The sequence below is a fragment of the Delphinapterus leucas genome, chromosome 1, assembly GCF_059928025.1.
Source record: "Delphinapterus leucas isolate spDelLeu-1000000601 "Yukka" chromosome 1, BTC_Dleu_Yukka2, whole genome shotgun sequence".
Taxonomy (NCBI): domain Eukaryota; kingdom Metazoa; phylum Chordata; class Mammalia; order Artiodactyla; family Monodontidae; genus Delphinapterus; species Delphinapterus leucas.
In genome coordinates, this window is record NC_143129.1 from 84,936,732 (window position 1) to 84,962,855 (window position 26,124).

At 42.4% G+C, this 26,124-nt stretch overlaps 1 protein-coding gene across 2 annotated transcripts in view; it reads left to right on the forward strand.

The window, feature by feature from the left end:
- The first annotated feature begins 12,847 nt into the window (after window positions 1-12,847).
- NOTCH2 (notch receptor 2) overlaps window positions 12,848-26,124 on the forward strand; it is a 177,962-nt gene continuing 164,685 nt past the window's right edge. For both annotated transcript variants that reach the window (XM_022583935.2, XM_089917002.1), the window contains exon 1: window positions 12,848-13,156. In XM_022583935.2, the coding sequence (XP_022439643.2) occupies window positions 13,084-13,156 (73 nt within the window). In that variant the 5' untranslated portion in view covers window positions 12,848-13,083. The remainder of the gene's footprint in view (window positions 13,157-26,124) is intronic.

Sequence of the window (26,124 nt, forward strand, 5' to 3'; positions counted from 1 at the left end):
TAAACAATCGTTTATATTTTGTCAAGCTACTTGTGCGTGCAGTCACAGTTGTATTCCTTCTTCCTGGTCAGACTTTGTACTTCAGAGGATGGAAAACAGGAGAAGGGAGATTTTTAAAACACTGCTTTGAGTGGGGGTGGGGGTGCGTTGAGCCACAGAAAAGGGTATCACTTTAGGGGATAGGGAAGCATCTCTGCTCGGGCGCACCCAACTGAGAGGGGCCATTGACCACAGGAGAATAGAGACGAGGGACACTGGTAAGTAATTAGACAGCTTTTCCCATTCTGGGTCATTTTCACATTGCAGCCTCAATACATTTTTTAAGTTTTGTAAGTTCTTGGAACATCATATTTACCCATTCAAACAGTTCTTTCAATATAGTGGGTATTTGTAGGCTGACCTAGAAATCAGGACACCTTGAATTTAATCCCTGCTGTGACGTTGGCTGACTCTGTAACTTTCAGCCTTTTTGGTTCTCCAAGATATATGACTAAAGGAAAACACACAGGTGTTGGAATTATTACATGTGTTCAAATCTTACCCTTACCACTTATTAGCTTGTTGGGTTTGGACAAGTTATTTAAACTCTTTGAGCCTCCTTGTCTTTATCTGTTAAATGCAGATAAAGATATCTGCCTTGCAGGAATGTTGTGAGGATCTGATGAGACCATGTATATAAAACACCTAGTATATAGGAGTCACTAAATACATGGCTGCTCTCATAGGAATATCTGTGCAGAGATGAGAAGAGGCTAGGTGACAAAAAGCATGGGTGTTCTGAGCTCATTAGCTGCTCAATGGTTTCCTAACCTTATGGTATCATTAGAGAATGAGAAGAATGCAGCCTGGCCCCATGGAAATCCAGGCCTGTTTTATTTCTGCAGGATCTGGTCACCCCACAATCAGAATGCGCAGGAGTAAGGGAGGGGGTGAGGAAGAGAGAGAGAGACAGAGAGAGAAAATGGGGAATCTGTGCTTTGCAAAGGTAAAGAATCTCTAGCGTTCCATCAGCAGTGGGACAAGAAAGAAAAGAAGCGGCTGCCTGCTGGTGCTGTGCTCACCAAGCCAAACAACCAAAGTGTTTCCTGCCCAGTCTCCACAGATGCTGTTCCTTAGTCTGGATAAGTCCCCTGGAGAGCATTTGGCTGAAAGCAAGAAAGGCAGCTGCATAACCGCCTGGCCCATGGAGCTGACAAACCAGTGTGTCATCAAAGAAAGAGAGAGTCATGGGAAACAAAAGCCTGTGGTTCAACCTCCCGGTCAGGGAGTCAGGTGGCTGCGAAGTGGCACATCTGACTCTTGCTCATTAACAGAATTTCTCTGTATGTCCTCGTACTCCTCCTATTTGTCTGCCTGCCTACTGCTGGGTTCCACCGGGCAGGCAGTGGGTGTCTACCCCAGTCACTATTTATTCAGTGAGTACTACGTAACCAGCATTCATTCACACAACACAACACATCTACATCGAACAACTTCTATGGGAATGACAAAAGAGTAAGATAGACTCAGACTGTGCACTCAAGTAGGTCCCAATGTAGTAGTCATATAGTCAACTAACTGGTAAGTGGTATGTATAATACACGGAAAGCAACTGCAGAGGGGCTTGGGGAAAGGTGCAACAAAGCTGAAGAACACTTCACAGAGGAGATGACATTTGAGCTAGTCCTTGAGCTAGGATTCCACAGGTCAAGGGGAAGATGGGGTGGACGAGGGGAGGGAGGAAGGGCATGTCAGGCAAAGGAAAGTGCAGGAGCAGATGTGAGGAGTACATGGGCCCACAGCATGTCTGGGAACTGGCTGGTAGGTTGATGTACCTGCAATATGGGCTGTACCATATGGGGTAACAGCAGGAGAGGAGGTAAGTATAGCCAGAACGCCAGGGTTTTCTGTTCCAGCCTGTGGAGTTTGGGCTCTAACCACAATGAATGGGGAGCCACTGGTGGGTTTTAAGTACAGAGTGATAAGATTTTTTTTTCGGTACGCGGGCCTCTCTCTGTTGTGGCCTCTCCCGTTGCGGAGCACAGGCTCCGGACGCGCAGCCTCAGCGGCCATGGCTCACGGGCCCAGGCGCTCCACGTCATGTGGGATCTTCCCGGACCGGGGCATGAACCCGTGTCCCCTGCATCAGCAGGCGGACTCTCAACCACTGCGCCACCAGGGAAGCCCCAGAGTGATAAGATTTTACTTGTATTTTGGATAGTCCTGTGGGCATCAGTGTAGTGAATAGACTGAAAGAAGGTGAGACTGGAAGCTGGGAGACCAATTAAGAAATCAATTGTGTCAAGTGCTGCAAAATGGTCAAGGAGAATGAGACTGAGAAGGAGTTCACTGGATTTGGCTGTTGAAGGTCTCTGGTGACATCTAAAAGTAATTTCACTGGAACAATTCAAGCAGAAGCCAGGTTACTAAGCCAAGGGTTTTCAAAGTGTGGTCTCCAGACCAAACACATCAATATCACCTTGGAACTTGCTGGACATGCAAATTGCCCAGCCCCACCCAGCCCCCACCCTAAAACTCTGGAGCTGGAGTCCAGAAATTTGTTTTTAAAGGCCCTCTGGGTGATTCGGAACACGCGAAAGCTTGAGAACCAGCGGCCTAAACAAATCTTTCTCCTTCTCTTCTCTAAGCATTCCTTACTAGGAACCCTATCCTTCCAATAACTGAGCTGTCTGCTATTCCCTAAAGAATTGTTAATCTTATGGTTTCTCCGCCCTCTGCATAAGCTGTTTCTTCTGTCAGTTGTGTGCTCTCCCCAATGCAATATATGTACATATATAGTGTCTACCTGGTGATATGGAATTCATTCTGCAAGGCTTAACTCAAGTGTCACCTCCCTCAGAAGTCTTTCCAATATTCCCCAGGCAGCCTTTCTACAGATACTTTTTTGCACATATTACTATTATGCGACTTGTTTTATTGTATTGTGTTGTTTGCTTTACTATCTGTCTTCCCCACTAGCTGGAAGCCCCTCAGGAGTAGGGACTGCCTTGTTCATCTCTATTTCCCCATTGTTTTCACATAGTAGATGCTCAACAAATGTAGGGAGAGGAAGTTGTCGTGGGTTGAAGAAGTAAGAACAAAAGGGACAAACTACTCTTTGAAGAGGTTGGAAAGTGCAAGGAAAGAGACATGTGCCTGAGCCTACCATAGAAAGTACTTGTGCAAGTGTGAGCTAAGGCTGAAGAAAATTGTTGGTTGAGAGGATTAAGCCAGCAGAGAGGAGAGATGAATGAGAATGACAGTGGAGGCAGATGGATAATGAATGGCAACATGGTTTTGGAAAAAGCAGAAGGGGATGAAATCAATGGCTAGTGCAGAAGGATATTAGCATTGGAATGAAGGAAAGGCCTTTCTCTGAGATACAAGAAAAGGAAGTAAAGGTGGGTGCACAAGAGATAAGCTGTGAGGTTGAAGGGAGAGAGGTTGGGGAGTTTTTAGATGGCCTGCCAGTATAGAAATGGGGAGGACTAGGGAAGGTTACAGGGGAGGTGATGTTTGAGCTAGGAGATGTCTTTAAGTGAAGCGGGAAGTAAGGCCTTTTGCTGGGAAGGAAACAGGGAACAGAAAGAGGCTAGAGGACAGTGGGAAAGGTTTGTAAAAGCTATGGAGGTGTGGTAAGGGGCTAGGGGGGAAGGACTGAGGTTAGAGAGCAGCAGCAGGGGATTCTTTGGGGCTGATTCATTTCAGCTGCTGAAGGGCCCACCCATTCACCCCACTGGCTTTGGCAATGGAAGCAGTATAGGTGGATTGTCTGCAGAGGCTGTTTCTGCAATAGGATGGACAACTCTGGCTACAGATCCCGACACCTACGTAGAAAGCATTCTAGCTCTCTATGTCATCAATGCTGTAATATACTGCAGACAATAACCATGTTACTTTACATATGATAACTATGTAGCCTATGTAGCAACACAGGACAAGATTTATGCTATGTGAATTAGCTGAGAAAGCAGGATTGATTATAACTATTTGAAATGTGCATATGAAGGAACAACTGAATAAAATATACCAAAATGCTATCAGTGGTGGTATTATAGGTGATTTTCCTTTAATTTTTAAATATATATATATTAAAAAAAATATATATATATAATATATATACATATATATTGTTTATAATTTAAACAACGATACGGCAATAAATAGAATTGGTTCTTTCTCTACTGGCGTTTTCTTTCATTAGGTACACATAGAAGGCAGTATTTCAGAATAAAAAATTGTAGTGTAGAACCAACTGGCAGAATTGTCTGACCTTCTCTTATCTCGGGGGCAGAAGCAGGGAAATGAAGTCCTCGAGATGTCCCAGGGTTGGAGGCTGACAAGCCTGATTTTGGGCCTCATGCTGTAGGGGAGCACGAAGGAAGTATGTGATCAAGCCCTGTCTCACAAAAAGTTTGGGAGACCAGGCTTAAAACAAATTACAAGAGCGCAGCTTATACGGTGCTCAAGTGGATGGTCTGAACAATGGATGGGATTGGATCTCTCAGGCAGAGGCCTGTGGGCAGGCATATATACCACGCAGAGGTCAACTGTGTGCCACTGGAGGTGGTCAGCTACCTGGGCTGTGCCACTGCTTAGCAGGTGTGTGATCCTGGGCAACTTCTCAGGCTCCACTTTCTCTGCAACGGTGGGAATACCAATAGCTACTCATAACCTGGCTGCAGCATTATAAACAATGAAGTGGGTAAAGTGCTTGATACAGCGCCTGACACACAGTAAGCTGTCCATGAAAGTTAACTGCCATTAGCATTATTAACGATTGTTGTTATTATTACCCATAAATATTTATGATGGAGGGAACTGATTTAGAGTAGGGGCACTCTGAGTTATTTGGAGGGAATTCAGGGAGGTGTCCTGAGTGAGGCTCTCTTTTACCTCTAGAAAAGTGCTGTGGGTTCACCCCAAGCCTTTAGGAGGGAAGAAGGAGCTGTGCAAGGAGGAACTCCACATTGGTTCTTCTTTTTGCTAGTGTTCATGCTACTTCCCCACTTCTAAACAGGTGCATATTACTCCAGAGCACCCTTTCACCTTCCTCTCCCACTCTTCTGTTTTTCTTGTCTTCAACTCTTCTTACTTCCCTTTTCTTCTCAAAACCCCAAGTGGTGGATGAGCAAGGAACTATACTATATTTTGCATGTTCCAAGTTGGCCTTTTCAAAACTTGAAGTTTGTCTACTGATCTCAGCACTTGGAGTTTACTGAAATCAGTCTGTGTTCACCCTATCCACTCCTTCACTTACCTACAAATATATCTATACCCCTAACCATTGTCTTGAGTAAATACTCTTAAATGACAGTCATCAGTAGACAGGCAGGTATTCCAGACCATAAGAGTTCAATTAAGGAAGGCTCTTTTGAGGTAACTGTATCTTGCAAAAGAAACCAATGGAGATGTGAACTGTCCACAGGGCTCTTCTCAGCGATGAGGTGTACTTTTCTGGACTCAGATGTAGATCGTAACGGGGGGAACATCCTCTGTCTTGCTAGCATCTGTTCTTCTTTTCTCGCTTAGACTTTCAGGAAGTGTGATACGAGGGGGGGAGTCAACGGTTTGAAAGAAAAATGACCAGGTCTTTGGTCTGAGCAAGAGAACAAGTATTCATCTTATACAGTTCTCAACAGAAATCAGAATAATTAAAAACAAAAACAAGTTGGTATCCAGCAGACTCACCTGCTAAATTCCAAGTTCACATTCCTGTCCACATTGGCAAATAATAATGATATACTCTCAGCTTTGTTGGAAACTCTATTGGTATATTTACAAGGTCATTATCTTCAGCAACAGATACCTGCTCTGAGCCCAGCAATTACCACCTCTGTCTCTGTACACATTAGCATGCATACACACCACTGATTTGTACTTTCCTACAAAATTACTCTTTCCCTTTTTAATTAGAATGTCTTCAGAGCAAACCCCATTGTTAAGGCCATGTACACTTCCATTGTAAATACCTGTTGCCACCCATTAATTATCTCCTGATGAATTACTTTAGAAGTTTTATTTTTATTCTTACTTTTAAAAGTGGGATTTCTTTTGCTTACTCTCGATGCCCCCGTCCTCACACTTAGCTAACTATTTTGAATTCCACATAAGTGGACTTAGATGTGATCTGCACTCAGATAGTTTAAACATTTTGCCAAACTTTAAGGTGGAAACTTTCTGTATGCCTGGACCTCACTGCTCAAGAATTTCTTGGCTAATTGTGAGGGAAGAAAATAAGAATGTTGGGTGGAAACAACTGAATACTTTCTGAGAACAAAAACCTTAACACTTTACAAATATCTGGAGTTACATAACCATTTTAGTGACTGAAATGCTGCAACTCATCCAAGAATATTGTGGTTCGATAATTACACAGTTGTGGATTTATGCTGCTCTTGAGTTGGGGTGACATCCTGGTACATACATGTCAATTCTCTTTTACATCATTATGTATAAAAAGTATACACCCACTTAGGAATTGAAGCATAAAATACTTAAAAGAAAATGTTAAGTCAGGTAGTACTAAAGTGAGCATTCCTATACTAACTTTCCTGCTTATCTCATGGATAGCAGAGAATTTTGGATTCCTAGTTAAGTTTAATAGGTGACATTGCCATATAGTATACAGAGCGCATGCATATGACAAAGATTTAATTATAAAAGGACAATCTTAAATTTTCCTCTCCTTGACATCAATTAAATTGAGATAATCACATTCCTAAAGGGGCAAACATATGCCAAGAAGCTCACATTAAGATTTCTTATATTACTCATTTGGGTCTATGTTCAGTTGAAGGGTCTGACTGGCTCCTAATTCTCAGAGCTAGTTTGAATCTTGAGATTAACTCCTGCCTTCTGGAACTTGTCCTCTGTTTGGCTGAACTTGCAGACCTCTCAGAATGTGTCTTTATTGGACACTTATTCCATGCAGGACATAGAACTAACTACTGTGGGATTATAAATATGAATAAGAAATGGTTCTTGTGTTTATACTGCTTACACTCCAGTTGTATAGGCCACCTCAGGTCATTTATATATTGCTGGCTGGAGACAGGGCGAAATGAAAGTGGCCTTAAAATTAATCACAGTGCTCTCTACTTTCCCATAGTCCTGTGCTTTATCACTGTTGTAGTTATGCTGTTTGTATGTTGGCCTCCCACACTGCACTGTGATCTCTGGAGAACAGTGGCTGGGTCTGATTCCTGTCTGTACTGCCACAGAGTCAAGGACATGCTTTGCAAGAGGTAGGCTCTCAAAAAATGCTTTTAAATAAAAGAATCCATTCGCTTGCTTAGGTTTCCTAGTTACAAGTGGGTCAGCTTGTCCTGTACCGAAATGGAAGTGATGAGAAGCTGTGCCCAGACCTCTGCCCAGAGGTCCCTGCACTAAATATCATCTTGGATATGCTTCACAGTGTTGCAGGAAGGGACAGTGGAATGTGACTGAATAAGAAATCAGAAATAGTGGGGTTTTGTCTCAGCTCTCTCACCAATTACTTATTTAACCTTAGGCAAGATGCATGCTCTATCTCAGTTTCTTCATCTGTGAAATGGGGATAATAATGACTGGCTTGGCTATTCCCCACAACTGCTTTGAGGATCAAATGAGATAATACACTTTAAAGTGTTTTGGAAAGCCTAAAGTACTGCACAAATGCAAGGCATTATTTTGCAAAGAAATCTTTTTTTTTTTTTTTTTTTTTTTTGCTGTACGCAGGCCTCTCACTGTTGTGGCCTTGCAGAGCACAGGCTCCGGACGCACAGGCTCAGCGGCCATGGCTCACGGGCCCAGCCGCTCCGCGGCATGTGGGATCCTCCCGGACCAGGGCACGAACACGCGTCCCCTTGCATCGGCAGGTGGACTCTCAACCACTGCGCCACCAGGGAAGCCCAAGAAATCTTCCTTTTAATTCCTGTTCCACAAACATTTCATTACGCATCCCTGGGTTATATGGTGAGATGTATGGAGTAGCTTTATATGTCAAGCTATGAAGTGCATTGATACATCAACTTATGCTTGATAAGAACTCCAGAATCTCTTCTTCAACATATATAGTGTTTAGCTGATTTAGCACTGGATTTTCCAAAACACCTAAACTTTCTGTTAATATTGCACCTCTCGCCAATTCATATAGATATATATGCTCCTCATTCCACATTTATTTAAAACATGTATTGTTGAGTACTTATGTGCACTAACTACTGTGCTACAACTGGGGCAAAATAGACAACACAGGATCTCTGCTACTGAGGGTTTTTTCAGCTTATTGGGTTTGAGAGAATAGACATGAGAACAAGTAAGTGCCTAATTCTGCATTTGTCTTGGGAGGCAATTTTATGTGTGAGTTATAATTAGTAAAGACATATATGTATATTTTTAGTTTTGACAAAACCAAAACTAGTGGTGGTTTTTTTTAGATGTTGGGGGTAGGAGCTAATTAATTAATTAATTAATTTTTGCTGTGTTGGGTCTTCGTTTCTGTGCGAGGGCTTTCTCTAGTTGTGGCAAGCGGGGGCCACTCTTCATCGCGGTGCGTGGGCCTCTCACTATCACGGACTCTCTTGTTGCGGAGCACAGGCTCCAGACGCGCAGGCTCAGTAGTTGTGGCTCACGGGCCTAGTTGCTCCGCGGTATGTGGGATCCTCCCAGACCAGGGCTCGAACCCGTGTCCCCTGCATTAGCAGGCAGATTCTCAACCACTGTGCCACCAGGGAAGTCCTAGCGGTGGCTTTTATTCATGTTTTTCTACTACTAATGATTTTACTATATACTACTATAGATTATACTATATACTATATAGTATAGTATACTATATATACTACTATAGATTTTAATCTACTACTATAGATTTTAATTTGGTCTTGGAGACTGATTTTTTTCCCCCGGATGAAAGTTTGCGGGATCTCACTTTCCTTTGTATCAGTCAAGCTATAGAACTTTAAGGAATAGCAATAGCTCTGCTTAGTTATAGGATCACCTGAATGTTTTCCTGCCAATTTCTCCTATACACTAGAATTTGCTTTGACTGGAAGTACTGTTCTTGGGGAAGGCCATCCCCCAATCTAGTTGAGTAATTAAACTGCTGAATACGTTTTGGGTTGACATCGCCAGGTACATCCTGGCATCTTATGTCCTCAGATGCTACTCATGTTTTGAGACACCACCACTAGACCCCCGGCTTCTGATAGGAATCAGGGAAACAGTCATCTAAATGCACGCAGTGGAATTTAGGTTTAGCTAAATTTCTACCTTCTACTATGGGAGAGACCCATAGTAGAAAGCATATTTCAGTGCAATTCCATCCTGCTGATCAGTCCGGCTCTGCCCAGCTCTCCTTAAAGCAGTCAACAGCCCAAGTTGCTCCTGCTAAACACAGTTTTTCCACTTCAGCTACACTGCTCCTTTGCCTGCTTATCTATTCCACCAAGCCTCCTTTTCCTTCTGTATTTCCTGTATACGGGAATAGCTCATAATACTTTAAGATACTGAGGTCATTGCTGACTCCTTGGTCTACCTTTCCTCTCTCACCTAAGCAGTTACGAGTCTAGGAGCCAATGCCTATCTTTTCTGCACGCCCACAGCCCCTGCCTAACTTCTTATCTTCCCACTGTAGGGAACAATCTCTCCTCTCTATTGTTCACCTGCCTCTACACTCATTCCCTGTGCTTGAGACAGCTTAGACCTCTAACCATGCGAAATCACCTCTTCTTTACCTCATTAATCTTCTGGTCCTCCAATTCTTAGTCCAGATGTTGAGGTCTTCCAGGAAGACTTCCCTGACCACCCCTGGGCTGGGACATGACACACAGTCCCTCAGCTGTGAATGTTCAGCTGTGAACATTCTACTTGTTGCACTGGATATTAATTGTCTGTTACTTCTCTCTCTCTTTCTTTATCCCTCAACTCCTCATACAGGATCTGGACCATGGTAAATATTCACCAGAATGCCAGTTGATGGGTTGGACTTACTTGCTCTCATCTCTCAGTCTTTGCTGATTCCAATTTCTTCCCTTGATTTTCAGCTCCCTTTTTGTTCATTTTTACCAATTTATAATGCATAACTTCCTTCAAAACACGTCCCTTCAAATACCTCTTCCGTCATAGCCTTCCCTGACTTCCATTCATGACATTTATTCTTTATTACTTTTGTCCTTATGGGGATGTACGCCATAAATGTAACTTAATAACAAATCCAACAAAACTTGCATGTGAACAAAGTAATTGCTTTCCTTGAGACAGTCACCTTGAGAAATCACATACATATTTTAATAATGTTGTAGGTACAGTCATTTCTGGAGCTGCTCTTTGGGGGTGATTACTTTTACATTCTTCTGGCTCTATTAATAATGACAAATCAAATCTTTGCAGGTGATTTCAAAAATTTGTATACAGCCAAGTCATTATGAACTCTATTCAGTGAGTAAGGTGAATGATCAAGCTGGTAACCCCACGGGTCAACACCTAAAAAGTAATTTAATCATCTTTTTTCTGAACATATTTGTACAAGGGAAATTCCAAAACTATTTTGACTAATTATGTTATTTTTGAAAAGAGTTTTTAGCATCCCAAGCTGACTACTTTCAATAATAGTACTTGCTTCTCTATTATAAAGTGCTTATTAAAATCCAGTTTGGAAAATCATAGGCCTATGATCATACTGACTTGCACTTGTTTGGTGTTGTTTTACATTCTAGTTCTTATGTGATAGATACTGGGAATGAATAAGGCCATGGTCCTTGCCCGTACGGCCCTCTTAATCTGGTTGAGAAGATAGAAATACAAACGGTCCTGTGTGAAAAAATAGATAACAGTGTAAGATAAAGAAGCAGTACAGTGGAGGGACTGTCAGTGAGGGATGGAAATTCGTTACAGTCTCCGTAGAGCCTTCTCAGGACTGAAGGATGAGTGATTAGAAGTTCACCAAGAGGAAGAGGGAAGGGGACTACAAGAGTCATTCCAAATCAGGGGACAGAAGGTGCAGAGACTGAAGCAAGACGATATGTTCAGGGGAGTCTCAAGTCATTCAATACTGTTATTGTGTAAAGTTCACAGTGCGGGCAGAGAGGACAAGATCTGGAGCCCAGTGAAGTAAAGGCCTTATGTTTACCATTTGTAGAAGTTTGGATTTTATCCTGCAGGAGCCAGGGAGAGGCTCTGTGGGTAGGATTCCCCTTCCCAATAGGATCATAAACTCCCACATCCAACTAGTCACATAGGTTTGCCTCCCCTCCCACCTCCTACCTCCCACCCCCCTTTTTTTTTCTTCAAGATTGTCTCAGATCCATTCCCTCCTTTCCATTCTGGAATTTACCTCATTACTGCAGGCCTTCATCGCCCCATGCCTGGACTGTCTCACAAGCTCCTGACTGGTCCTTGGACTCCGGTTCACCTTTTGCTCCTGACAATCAATTTTGCAGAGGATTATCAGAGCAACTTTCCTTTCCATCAAGTCTCACTCCTGTTCAAAAACCTTCAATGGTTTTCTATGACCTGAGAGATAACTGTACCCCCCATCCCCTGCTTGTCATTCAAGGTCCTGCATACTCTTCTGCCAACCTCCTTTCCCGCCTTGACTCTGGTGGGTCGTTGCTAATAGTGCCAGAACTCATCTACTGACTTCCTTATCTTATTTGCTTTTAATGATGGCCTTCCCCTGGAATGTTATGCTCACACAAACTTTTTGATTATTTCAGCTCTTTTCTTACAAATAGCAAGCCCACTTGTACCCATACCTGATCACATTCCCCACTCTCCTGCCGAGGAAGTAACCATTATTCTGGTTATAGTCTTCTACCATATACTGTGTATTATGTATTCATAAATAATATATAGTATTGTTTGGAAAACATTTAAATATACAGAAATGGTTTATAGTTCCTTCTGAAATTAGTTTTTTTTTACTATCTTTTTATTTTTAAGACTTATCTCTATTGACATATATGAATACAGTCTTTTCAATTGCTGTATTGTGTTTCATTTTACAAATTCTTTTTACAAATTCATTTTACAAATATACCATACATTATTCATCCATTCCTCTATGGGTGGGCATTTAGGTTGTTTCTGATTTTTAGCTATTATCAACATCTTACAATGGGATATCCTTAGCTGATCTCCTTGTCCTATGCCAATTTTACTAACCTTTCAAGATCCTGCTCTCATCCCAGCTCCTTCATGAAAGCCTTCCCTGAATCCTGCAGCCCGCAGCAGCAATGTCTCAGTCCTCAAAACTATCTTGTGCAGCATGCGTCTTTAGTAACAGTCCATTGTGCCGGGCACACCGCTACGCAAAGTAAGGCGCCTAAGAAATATTTGCTAAATGACTGACTGACTGACTGACTGCATGAATGAATGAATGAAGGGTGCAACCCCAGTTTATGGCTCTGTTCATTTTAAATGGACTTTGGCGTCTTGGCCCGTTACCTTCTTTGACAGCACTGGTCCCTCTCTACCGCATTCCTCTTGCTGGCCCGGGAGTGTGTGGATGGATGTGTGGGGGTGTGTGGGCGAAACCTATCTCACTGGATGATGTCTGTCGCTCCGGCAAGTTCAGGATCTCGACAACCCTAGTGATTCAAGTTCAGGGTCCTATCACCCACCCCGTCGGCTGAGGTCGGGCCCCGAGAGACGCTCCAGCGCCGATCGAGTTAAGGCGCGTCGGGACCCGACGCGGGTTGGCGAGGCTGGAAGGGGTGTCTGAAGACTCATAGTAGATCCCTCCGCGCGCAGCCCGGGCCGGCGCTTCTTCCTGCGGGAAACCCCTGGGTGCTGAAGGCGGCGGGGCCTGGCCGCGGCGACAGCGGGGCGGGGTTTGCGGTGGGAGGAGGAGGCCGAGGCGGAAGGACACACGAGGTTGCTTCGCTGCACACCCAAGAAAGTTTCAGCCAAACTTCGGGCGGCGGCTGAGGCGGCGGCCCAGGAGCGGCGGACTTGGGGTGCAGGGAGTGGAGGCACGGAAGCCCGAGCTTCGGGGCGCAGCGCTAGGCCGTGAGCGGCAGAAGCAGGAGGAGAGGAGGAAAAAGTGGGGGCTCCTCTTTCGGGACCCCCTCCCCATGTGGATCTGCCCAGGCGGCGGCGGCGGAGGAGGAGGCGACCGAGAAGATGCCCGCCCTGCGCCCCGCTCCGCTGTGGGCGCTGCTGGCACTGTGGCTGTGCCGCGCGACCCCCGCGCTTGGTGAGTATCGGGGCGTGGGGTGCTGTCCCCTGCGCCCCGTTCCGTGCCCCTCCGGCCCGGCCCGGCCGGCCACCTGGGGCGACCCTTCCCACCCTTCAGTCCTCCACTCTGCGAGAAGGCCGGGCCCGCCGTCGGCGTGGAGTGAGGCCACTTAGTTCCTAAAGTTTGGACATCATCGCCCCCCTCCCTGGGCGCGCCCCCTCCCCCGCGCTCCTCGCCGCCTCCTGCTCCCCTCTGCCGGTGGCCGCACGCACGCCTCCTCGGCCGGAGGCGGGCAGCAAGTCTCAGAAACTCCCTTTCTGGAGCACTTGAGTTCGGGGAGTTGGGCAGTTTTGCCCACTTTGCTCCGCGTTTCCTGGGGTCGAGGGAGAGCCAAGGGCGGGCTGCCCGGGACAGCCATCGCCGGCCGCGGAGCGCAGATGGGCTGAGCGGAGGAATGCCAGATCCTGGCGTGCAGGGAGCGGGGGCAGGGCCTCCAAGGCCAACGGCTTACACCTTCACAGCCAGACTTAGCTTTGCTAAGAGGAGGCCCACAGTCTGAGTGGGTGGGTTTGGTTTGGATGGGGACAGGGTTCTGCGGCGCGCCTGAGTTCTGACACTCTGAATCCACGGTCACCATGAATCCGGTGTAAAGTTTTGCTCGAGTCTTTGAAAGGTGGAGGCAGGAGCAGTAGGAAAACTGGTGTGGCTGCTTGCTGAGCCACATGATTTAAAAATCTCCACTGCTGTTATTCTTTCCGAGGCGCAGAGCTCGGGCGCTGTTTCAGAGTCTGTGTCCAGCCCCAGGAATGTGGTGTGACGATCACCAACTCCTCCAACCTGGCAGCAGCTTTTGCTGTTCTTTTGGCATGGTTGGAGGTGGGGCGGGGGCGGGTGAGGAACAGTGGATACGTTAATTCAAAGTGGTGCCTTCGAAAGCTTCTTTATGGTTGGATATTTGCAACAGTCTTTCTGAACACGGTTGGATCAAGGAAAGGAAATCGAATCATATCTTACCCATCCCACCCACACTCTTAGATTGCAGATTTCTTCAGACTGTTTAGTGGAAAGAGCTTGGGCTTTGGAGCTCTGCTCTTTAATCCTGGGTTCAAATCCAGCTCTGTTGTATGAAGTCACCAATAAAATGGGAATGAAATTACCCAGCTAATAGGATTAATTAAGAGAATGTATATTAAGCCCATGGCAGTCAAAAGGTATTCAGAAAGTCCTTTCAGGGCAGGGCTGTGTTTTATTTTTTTTTGAACTCTCTGATTCCAGTGGGATGGTGGCTTGTGCATGTTTGTTGAACCGAAAGGGGCCCCTTCTTTTCCTAGCCTAATCTGAAGGAAGATTTTTTACCCTTACCAAGAAGACTAGTACGTGATCTATGTCTCTTTGCAAAGAGAAAGTTATGAAGATGAGCTTCAGAAAACTTTGTTTTTTGTTCATTGTTAACAGACAGTCGACATGCCAATCACAGATGTTTAAAAGACATCAAGGTTATTTATCACAGTGCTGGGTTGTTCAACATCAAACAGATCCTTCTTGGAAAATTCAAATTCCATACACTTCTGGGTCCCTCAGAATTTCAGAAGTGGGCTAGGATGCTGTGTGATGATGAACCAAAGCTCTTGTTTCAGAAGCGTTTAACAAAACACATATGATAGTATTTTTGCCTTTCCTTTTTCTTTGAGTGAAAGTTCTAGTATAAGTGTAAATTTAGGATAGAGAGGAGTATAAACAATGGGCTAGTCCAGGGTTATAATCCTTGGTCTACCATTAGCTTGTTTTAGTAAATAATTTAATCTTCATGGTCTGTTGTCTTATCTATGGAAGAGAACCAAAGAGATCACTTACTTTAGAGAGCTGGAGGGAATAATAAATATGTTTGCAAAGCGATTTGCTAAATTAAGTGTTTAATGATGAGACTGATGTCAGAAATAGGATTACTCTGACACACAAGGTTTCTCTCATTCTAGGACCTATACTTCTGCACTGATGAGTTATTGCTCTTACTAGCTAGCTTTTAGGTGGACAAGTCGAGTGTTAGTGTTAGCTCAAAGGATAGGATTTAGGTATTTTGATTTTTAGGTGTTCTTCAGATGCTAAACTACACAAAAATAGAAGAGATTAAAAAACCTGTTTATTGGTACAAATCTTGAATCTTTTCAGAGTCTAGCAGTGAAAGCTGCTTGAATCTTCTCAATTTATTATCATTGTGTTTTGCCAAGGTACCAATTATAACACACCCTTCCAAACTTTTGAGTGTTCCTCTGTTTGGCTAGTGGCCAATTGTTAATTTAAACATCGCTGAGTTCCTAAGGCAAGGAGCTGTCAACCCATCTGTCTGATTGTCTAAACAGCTATCAAGACCACCCCTTGCTCCTTGTTTTCTTTTGCTTTGCAATGGGAAGTGACTCCCTGGTTTTGCTGCCTGCTAGATGATTTCTCAGTTGAATTCTTCTCTTTTAAAAAAATCACCAATTGTTTTTTCCTTCAGATGGAGATAAAACTTACCCTAAAACTGTTTTCCTTTTTCTTCTTGTTCTCTCTGTATTGTTATTATTTCTTGTTGGGGAGGAGGGATGAAGGAGAGTGATTTTTTTTTTTTTTTTTTAGTCTCTCTTTTCTTTTTCCTGATTTTTTGATTCTAAAAAATACTTGCCACATCTTTTTGGCATCTCCCTGTGCCATTCCCACTCTACCGCCTCTTCTGTGGGCTTCTTATAGCATAGAGGAGTAACTTTCGGTTCACCTGAACTATAGTTGCTGACTTCAGGAGCCTTAGAAAATGTTTAAGTTCGGTGGGATATGCTTGGATGCTTCAGACCAGCCTTACAACACATTTTAAAAATATCACACCCGCAGAAATTCTATTTTGCCCACAAAATTTGCATTGATCTAGTTCCCACTCTCGGATGCCATTCCTAGTGGTCTTCCTCCTTACCCTCCTTCCTTCCTCCTTACCCTCCTTACCCTGTCCACGGCAGTAGAACAAAGCTCCACATCCTGGCTGCATCAAAATCAGCTGGGGTGCTTTTGGTACAGTAGATCTGAGATTCTGTATTTTTCAAGGTTTACAGGTGATTCTGTTACAGCAACTTGGTTGGAACTCAATGATATTTCATTATTCTGCCTTCAGGTGTGCATATGGGGTCTTTCCTTTTTAATTTTAATAATTTCCAGAATGGACTGAACCTTAGTCAGCCATTCCAGTATTTAGCCCTTCTGACTCCCAAAGGTTTTTAAAATTGCCAGCATAAAAGCTATAGAGTATAATACTGTTTCTTCTTGTTCATCTGGGCACAGTGGGTCCACATTGTCTCTTTAGAAGGGCTTCATATATTTGCAGGATATTATTATAAACTGCCTCCTCCCTTTCTTCTCTCTTTTTCTTCAAACTTCATTCATATGTATCATTTTTGGACAGTTTGTCTATTGGTCCTTAACGGTTTTAGAGCGAAAAATTCTAAGCAATGGTTTGCATGAGAATATAATACGAGATTTTACATTATACTGTGTGTACAGTGCTTATTTAAGTGCTTCTTTTCTTGACGTCTCTGCCTGGATGCCGCAACTTGAACCTTTTATTTTACTTCCACCCTTTCCTTATTCTCCTTCTCTCTGCTCTCCTTTCTCTGCAAATGACTTGAAACCAAAGGGTTTTCTTTTCCTCTACTTTTCTTTCTTATCGGCCTACCATATGCATTATATTTGGGGCAGATCACTGGACTAGAAGCCAGAAGACCAGAATTCTCCTCCAGGTCAGTTATTAATTAGTCTTGTGCTGTTGCTGGAGGGGCACTGCTTTGGTCCACCGTTTGCTCGGGCACTTTGTTCGTAATCACTGAGCCAAGACTAGAGTCGAGATTAGAATTTCTCTCTTCTGGTCCTCAGTCTAGTGCCTCGTCCATTTTCCACACCACTTCCATCTCTTGTACAAATGAGCTCATGTACACAAAAATACTTAGAACTTCCTCAAGTGCTTATTGTTAATGTGTGCCTCTTGAGGAAAAGAATTGTGTCTTTTCAGTTGTGTTTATTCTAATGCCCCCCCTTGTACCTAGTATGGTGCCTTGGCATCTAATTGGCACTCAATAAATATTTGTTTAATTGAACAATTACTTTTAGTCATTTTCTTATTCTGGACTCCTGTGGTACTTCAAGTCAGTTTTTTAAAAGACAGTATTTGCAAGAGTTATTGTTTACCTTACATTTGGGGGAAAAACCAAATTTCTCCCTTCCCCAGATGTTTTATTTAAACTTGCCATTTTGAATTTCCCTCTTTGTGTGTGTGTGTGTGTGTGTGTGTGTGTGTGTGTGTGTGTAGTTTCTTCTCTCTTTTTTTTTTTTTCTGATCACTTCTGACCTTCATAAAGGTCACTTTTACTTTGGAATTTAACCTCAAAGGTGCTGGCATCCACCCCCAGCCTCTCACTTGAGTTGCTTCTACTGCTTCCTGTATTACTATATTACTGTGAGAGCAATTTCTATTATTTTGTCCAGAGTTGCCACACCTTACTGTAATTTGGACATTTTGGGGACTCTTGGAATATAGTGTTTTTAAAATTAGAATTAAGAAAATTTTTTTTTATTTTACATTGGAGTGTAGTTGATTAACAATGATGTGTTAGTTGCAGGTGTACAGCAAAGTGATTCAGTTATACCCATCCAAGTATCCTTTCTTTTTCAGATTCTTTTCCCATTTAGGTTATTACAGAATATTGAGCTGAGTTCCCTGTGCTATACAGTAGGCCCTTGTGGGTTATCTGTTTTAAATATAGCAGTGTGTACATGTCAATCCCAAACTTAGAATTAACTAAGTTTGTTTAGATGATTATTTTGAGTTTTTTTTCATCCTGAGCTGGATATTGCAAACTTGTACTAGACTGAGAGAATATTTACGTTAAGTGTATTTGTTTTTTCCCACCAAGAGCGTTCCCTTGAAAACCACCACCACTGACAAGCAACTCTAACAGTGAGACATGATAAATAAATTTTTGAGAGAATCATAGAGTGTGAGCTATCTCCAAAATGAGATTTGTTCCTTGAGGGCAGGGACCATGTCACACACATCCCTTCTCTGAGAGTCAGAGTCAGCTGGGCAGCAGGTCCTGGTTAGAGCACCTGTGACTCCTGCTCTGTCCTCCCCAGCTTTGGGACATTCTGGAAGAGAGGGGTGTGTCCTTATGCTCCTTTCTCCTTTGAAGAGAAAAGATCAGTTGAAGGCTGACCCCACCTACAGACTTTTATGCTATCTCTTTTTATTAATTAACGGGTAGCTGAAATTTTCCTCTTTATTGACTTATGTATTGGGAGGAACTTTGAAAAGTTCACCTAGTCCTATCTTCCCTGTGCTGGTTCTGATCCTCTTAACAACATCCTGGTTAAGATGTAGCCTGCCTTTTTTCTCCTTGAACACATTTTGTGATAGACAGCTCCCTGCCTTCGGAGGCAGGTGAGTCTAGATTTGGACAGCTGTAATTCTTAGAAAGATCTTTTTATATCCAGCTGTAATCTGCCTCCTTATGACTTGCCCCCATTGGCATTCTTCTCAGGCATTTGTCTCAAAGAGTCCTGAGCCCTTTGTGGGTGACAGGGATCCAAAGGTACCCTTTACTGAACTGACACCCACCCCTCCGTAGAAGGAGTTAAACTCAGTGAGGAGCATGAAGATGATCCTGTCTGGGGTGATTGTTTGGGTTAATCACCTTAGCCCTATGTGTTTTATACTTCCCTGCCCAGAGGGGCACTTGTGGGAGGGAAGCATTTGTTGAGCAGTGTTTCCCTAACCTCTCTTATAATAGGAATACCTGGGGTCTTCTCCTGGAGATTCTGATCCAGTGAGTATGGAATAGTGTCTGGGAATTTGTATATTTAAGAAATAGCCGGGTAATTCTTACACTAGGGAAGTTTTGGAATCACTGCAGAGTGAATCTAGGGAAGCCAAGGGCTTTTTGTTTTGTTTTTGTTTGTTTGTTTATTCTTTGATAGTGCTAGAGGTGGGTTGCTTTGACTGCATTCTGTGGTCATTTTCTTCCCCTGCTTCTTACAGAATGCCTAGCTCACCAGGGAGAAGGAAGCTGCTCTGGTGTCCCCATAAGGCTAGTAAAGTTGTTTTGTTGTAAAGAAAAAAAAAAAAAAAAAAGTTTTTTTTGTGATCTATCCAAAGTCTTAGGACTGCCATGTGTGTGTCATGTATGACTTTGGTGGAAGCTTCCTTATCCCTCCATCAGAATGTTACCTGAGATACTAGAATACTTAAAAGTTCCACAGACTTTTTGGTGTCCATTAAGGAATTCTGTCCTCAGCCCTTGTGAATGATGCTGTCTTTGAGGATGTCTGCTTTGTTAACCTATGAACACATGTCTGGTGCAGGGATTTCCCTCAGATATGTTAGTGCAAAAAGATATAAAGGTCACTCATTTCAGGCAGTCCTGCTTTGGTGGGGTGTCTGGGCTGCTGCAGCGAATGGAAGAAGGAAGGGAGAATAAAGGAGGAATGGAGGACCTCTTGAGCAGAACTGAGCAGTCTGCAAGAACGGGCCCAGGAGTGCTCCACTGACAAAGACACTTGGTCTTGCTGTTCTTTTTTTTTTTTTTCTTTTTTTGCGGTACGCGGGCCTGTCATTGTTGTGGCCTCTCCTGTTGCGGAGCACAGGCTCCGGACGCGCAGTCTCAGCGGACATGGCTCACGGGCCCAGCTGCTCTGCGGCACGTGGGATCTTCCCGGACCGGGGCACGAACCCGTGTCCCCTGCATCGGCAGGCGGACTCTCAACCACTGCGCCACCAGGGAAGCCCTGGTCTTGCTGTTCTTGATAGGAAGAAGGAAGTGGCTTCAGATCTGAAAGGATATGCTCATGGTCTCTGGATGGGACAAACAGCAGTGTTCGTTGGCAGTGGTAGGAAGTTGGCTGTAGGTCTGTTCTTTCTTTTCTCCTCTCCTTTTTGAAGGGAGGACCAGCTTTGTGGCAGAAAATACATTGTGACTTTAAAAAGAATAGTAAAGCCAAGAAGGTGGGATGAAAAGCCATAGCTAGGAATGAGCAAAGCAAAGCAATTATTGTATTAATTTACTTATATATGTAAATATATGTTTCTATATAATACTCTAGTAGGAGCCCTAGCTATATTGGCTCTAAGATTTATTGCCTGTGTAGCTCTTCTCTCTTAGTGGTGTGTTAGGGAGGACTGTGGTGTGTTGTCATCCTTAATTTGTGTGTTTTCCTTAGTATCATGTGGTAGGGAGTACAGGGTATTTTACTTTTCTAGCTGTGTGGGAATCACTGACCAAATGGAAGATAGAGTCCTGCCCCCAAGGAGCTGACATCATCAGGGAGACAAGACAGATGAGCACACAAAATTAGGAACATGAAGTACAGTTATTTAGTAACTTATCTACACTCTCTGAGAGCAGTTTCCTGTAGTCAGGGTGACTAAGAGCTGTAGGATCTGAGGGAGGAAACTCTAGGACCACCAGGGAACGGCGACCCCCAGCTCACCCCTGCTGGGCTTGTCTGCTGTTCTCCTCTTTCTCTGTTGGAATTCAGAAGTATCAAAACTTGACTGGGAAAAGACAAAGACCCCTTGTTTGGTGGGGGTGTAAATATAAATTTGGCACCTGCTGTGGTGTCTTAGTGGGTTTGTGGCAAGAGAGAGGGCTGTGTTCTCAGTCTTGGATGCTGACTGAGCCTGATCTAGGAAAGTTAAGGTGGAAGGGGCTCCGTTGGAAGATCGAGTTCTCAGTGGCAGTAGCTGAAGGAACTTCTCATCACAGTCAGGCAATGACTGAGGTGTAGTGTGGACACACCCCGAGTTGCTGCCTCAGGTGGTATTGATTAATCATGCTGACATCTCCCTCACCCTCTTGTGCTTGTCTTGGCAAAACCCTGTCCTACTAGCCCCTCAAAGTTTGGGGTTTACTAGATGATTGGACAAACTCTTGGGAGGTCATTTTACTGTCCCTTGCCGCTCTTGAACTGCAGGCGGGTTACCATGTTCCAGTTCCGGTGCCCTTGCTCTCCTAGTCAGGCGGTGAGGGGCCTGTGTCTCTCTTCCCAGTGGACTGGAGCACCTTCCCCAGAGGCCTCTAGGGCAGCTTCCGGTCTTCAAGTCATTTCCTTCTGCAGGATATTGGCAGTGACTCTGGTCCTTTGAATGCCTCAGCCAAACATCGTGCCAAGCTGGACTCACCATCTCACGAAGACAGGTTGGATCTGTGGGTGTTGCAGAACCTGTTTCTGGGTTAAGGGTAGCGCTCCCACCCTCATATATTTATTCATATGAAGAAAGCGTGTGTGTATTTTGTGAGGTAAGGAAAACATGATGATAATATTTTGATTGGAGTCAGATATTGTCTCCCTAATAGTCTGTTGTCTTTTAACAAATAGTATCCCTTTAAAATACAGTTTTGCTTGCTGACTAAAGTGTTGTACAAGAAGCTGTGGTTACATTCTAAAGTATACGACCTTGTTCAGAGGCAGGTGCCTTTTTAAATTGTTGTTTGCTTCTTTTTCATCTCTTTTTACTCTCTCTCTTTTGTGAGGAGATTCTGGGAGGCTCTTAAACCTCAAAGATTAAATAGCCTATTTTAACTAGTACCTAACAGGGAGAGGTTGCTGTGTTGGCATACTTATCCAACATTCAAATAAGAAAAATTGAGAACTATTTATACACTAATATGTTCTGTTGAGTTTATGACTATGAATAATAAGAAAACTAGATAGTGCTAATTTGTTAACTTCTCTGAATGGTTAATGTCATATGCTGCAAAGAAACTTTTGTTTAATTCTCTGCTTTCACATGCTTTTGTTTGTCTCTAAAGTGTGGAGAGGCATTGAAGTTTGAGGACATCTATGTTTTGATTATTACTTTTTACTATGTTTTCTTTGCAGAGAATATGCCTTTACCTATTTGCTATATCTTTTTAAATTGGAAACATGAAGGGTATTTACTTTATTACAATATCTAAAGCACTCTCTAACCTTTATGAGGATTATTAGAGAAAAAAACATATTTGTAAATCATGCAAGTTTTGGATTTTACTGTATAAAGTAAGTAACAATATGTCATGGCTCCTGTGACATAAACTTTCTAAGACATTTAAGGAAAATGGTTGTAACTGAAAACAAACATTGTTACATTTTAAGGTAGGGTTGCATAGCAACAGAATTATTCCTTATGTTTACATGTAATTAACTCATATTTATACTTTGTTGATTTTCTATGGCACCTTTATAAGATTTTTTGGGGGGAGGGGGTTTTAAAGTAATTACATTTAAAGATAGTTAAGGACCTTTGAAAAGTCTAGAAAAGTGTAAGAAAAATCCACAGTCTTAACCACTGTTAATATTTTGGTGTACATCATTTGGTCTTTTTATCTACTCTTAGTTTTAAAAATTGTATATTTATAATGTATATACAATTTTCTGTTCTGCCTTTCTTTGGTGATTTCTCCTTTGCTTTGGTTGCATATTTGGCTCCATCTTTTTTTTTTCTCTATATAAATGACACTGATCTTCTTTATACAAAAATTTCCCTCTGTAGGATTTTTCCATTAAGCTAGATTTCCAGAAGAGAAATTACTATCTCAAAGAGAGTGATTTTTAAAAATTGGGAAATAGAACTTTTTAAACAGAAAAACGTAAGAGAAAATTAAAATCTCCAATAATCCTATCACCTCCAATCAAAACCCACACTTGCTATTTTGTTACATTTCATACAGTTTTGTTTCTGTGTCTCTTACTATAATTAGGACTTTAACATATTACAGTTTTACCATATACTTCTGCACCACTTAAAATATTGTGAACATTTTCCCATATATAAATATTTCTTTCTCTATTTTATTTTTTTCTTTCTTCCTTTTCATTGAGTATAGTTGATTTACAATATTGTGTTAGTTTCTGGTGTACAGCAAAGTGATTCAAAAAGAATATATATATATATATATATATAAAAAATCTTTTTTCAGATTCTTTTCCATTATAGTTTATTACAAGATATTGAATATACTTCTTGTGTATAAATATTTTTATAAGAACATGGTTTTAAAGGCTGCATATTGTTCTATCTGAAGATTCTATTATATTTTATTTAAACTGAAATCTATTCTTAGTTCCCAATTTTCATAATTTGTAAACAATGCTGTGATGAACATTCTTACATATAAATCTTGATAGGAATATTTATTTTCTTAACATAAATTCCAAGAAGTCAAATTATTGTATTAAAGAGTGTGGATCTTTGTGTGGCTTTTGATATACACTGCCAAATTTCCTTCCATATAGTTTGACCAAGTTATACTTCTATCAGCAGAATATGAGACTCTCAGTGTTTCCAGCCATTGTCAACACTAGTTTTCCTTTTTACAACTCTTTACCAATTGGGTAAGTGGTAAATGCTACCTCATCTTAATTGGTCTCTCTGCTTACAGTGATGTTGAATGTTTTTCATATGGTCAGTAGCCATTTGTATTGCCTTTTTATTTCTTTATTTTGGTATATTGTGTCTTTTATTCATCAAGGTATTTAGTTTTTGGTTACTGATTTAAAATATTTCTTTAAATATTAAAGGTATGATCTCTTTGTCTGTCTTAAATGTGTCGAAACATGTATGGACACGTTAAACTACATAATATCAAATTGCTACCAATATTGATATCAAAAATTTATGTGATAGTTTTTTTAAAAATCCTTTGATTTCTAATGTGCTTGGTCAATTTTCTGTGTATTTGTTAACTGGTATTTTCTGTAATTACTTTAAACTTCTAATCTGACTGTATCATAAATCAACAAGCTGTCAGTTTTATGTGCCCAGAAAATGCACATTTACTTTAATACCTTATAAAAAGATGCTGGAAAAAAAAACAGTGTATTCTGGAGCCTGATAAGTGATTTTGGGTGGGTGGAGGTTAACCTGCTTCTGTGTTGTCTTCTGAGATATCCAAGATCTTGGAAGTGTGTAACATCCCATTAGGCAGGGCTAATATGCACTATTAAATCTGATATTTTGGCCTAATTGATAATTGTGCAATGGTCTAGCCAGTCAGTTTGGTTGGCCAACAGGATGACTAAGATTCCTTCCCCTCTCCCTTCACCAAATTGATTAGTTGTGGGACAGAACTGACTGAATCAACCTGTTGTTTTGGCACCCCACGAACACCACCTGTTTCTTAGCTCTCTCCCTCCAGCCTCCCACTGCCCTAGTGCAGTGCTGTGTGCACAGTGGGTAGGAGATCAGTGTTGTTGCTGAAGAATGTTGCAATAAAGAAGAGTAGATTTGCTTTTTTTTTTCAAGCTTGTATGTTCTTAAGGCATCCTGCTGCTTTTGGCATAAGAGTTCCAGCTGAACTGCTCTATGTAGCAGCCCCGTAGGTCTTAAGTATTTGATTCAGGCAATATTAATGCTTTCTTAAGTATCATTGGAATTTACTGGGCTCTTTGTTTGCCAGCTATTACCGTATTTAGCATGAGGAGACCTGGGGAACAAGGACATTTCTGACCAACCAAAGAAGGATACCTCTCTGTAAGATTGCAACTTTTTTTTTTTTAAGGTGTGGTTAAGAGAAAGCCATTTAGATTCCAGTTTGTGTCCCCTGGTCTTTGCCCCAGCCACAAAATTAACTTACGGATGGGAAAAGAGGCTTGATAGTGAAGCTCTTTCTCATCCTGAAGTCTAATACTGTTTCTGGGAGGAAATTAGAGAATTCTTACGCCTGGACTGTGCACGGAGAGACTTAATCAGCAGGTGAAGTTGCTGATTAAAAACATAGGTTAATGGATGTTTATTCTCATCTTTCCTCTTGAAGGCTTATTACTTTTCTGCTTTGTCATGATCTGAATTTATTTTGGCCCAATCCTTTTCTCCATCCTACTTTTGGGATTATCAGCCTTCCCTCTATGGCTTAAAATTTCTCTGCCTCAGTTTTTCCATTTTAAAGATGAAGATAGTATTTGAAAGGACCACTCGATACAATTAACATAAAACGTAAAACAACCCTAACATTTACATAGCAATGCAGAGTTTACAGAACACTCTTACACAATTGCCTCCTTTAATCTTTACAAAATCTTGGTTGAAACTGAGCCTCTGAGGGGTTAGTTGGCTTGTATACCATTGTTTAGCCCTAGATAATAAGTAACAGAGCTGGGACTTAAATTTGTGGTTTGACTTTTAAAACCTCAGCTTTTTAAAAAAAATTGCTTAATTCTTACTATGTGTCCGTCCTTCTCCTAGGGGCTTTACATATATTTCCTCATTTAATTCGCGTGGCTATCCTTTGGGGTAGACAGTAATTAGCTATATTACAGGTAAGGAAATCGGAGCTTAGATTCGCAGCTTTGGGTGTTGGGGCCAATCATGTGGTTAGTGAGGGATGGAGCCAGGATTCAGACCTCTGGCTCTAGGGCCTCTGCAGTCAGCCATGGCACTTTCTGTACATTCACACGATTACCCCGCACAACAACCCTTTGAGATGGGGAGTAGGGGAAACTGAGACCTGTAACATGCTCAGGATAATGCAGTTAGTAAGTGGCAGGTTTGGAATTGATTGATTGATTGACTGATTGTTTTGGTCTATTTGTCTCCCTAACCTTTACTCATTCTAGTACACTGAAAATGCATGTTTTTCATCATAGGTTCTCTGAATGTAGGAGCCAGCTGTTAGGAATCATTTGTACCTTCTGAATAAATGGGTTGATTTTAGTTGACTAATGGCCCTGGGCTTCTCTCAGTTGATTTCTATCATCAGGACAAGCAGACTGAATTTGGGTTGAGAAGAGGGGAGTTTCCATTAAGGATGTCTTTAAGCCAGAATGGGCCACAGCTATGAGCTCCTCAGAAACCTGCTCTCAAGAGCAATGGCCCAACTCCTAAGGGCTCTGCTTGGGGACATTTCTCTTTGTGTTTTGAGAGACTTCTCTTTGAGAAGGAGTTGTCAGCTTAGAGGAAGAAAGGGCGGGGATACACAGGGCTCTTAACTGACTAG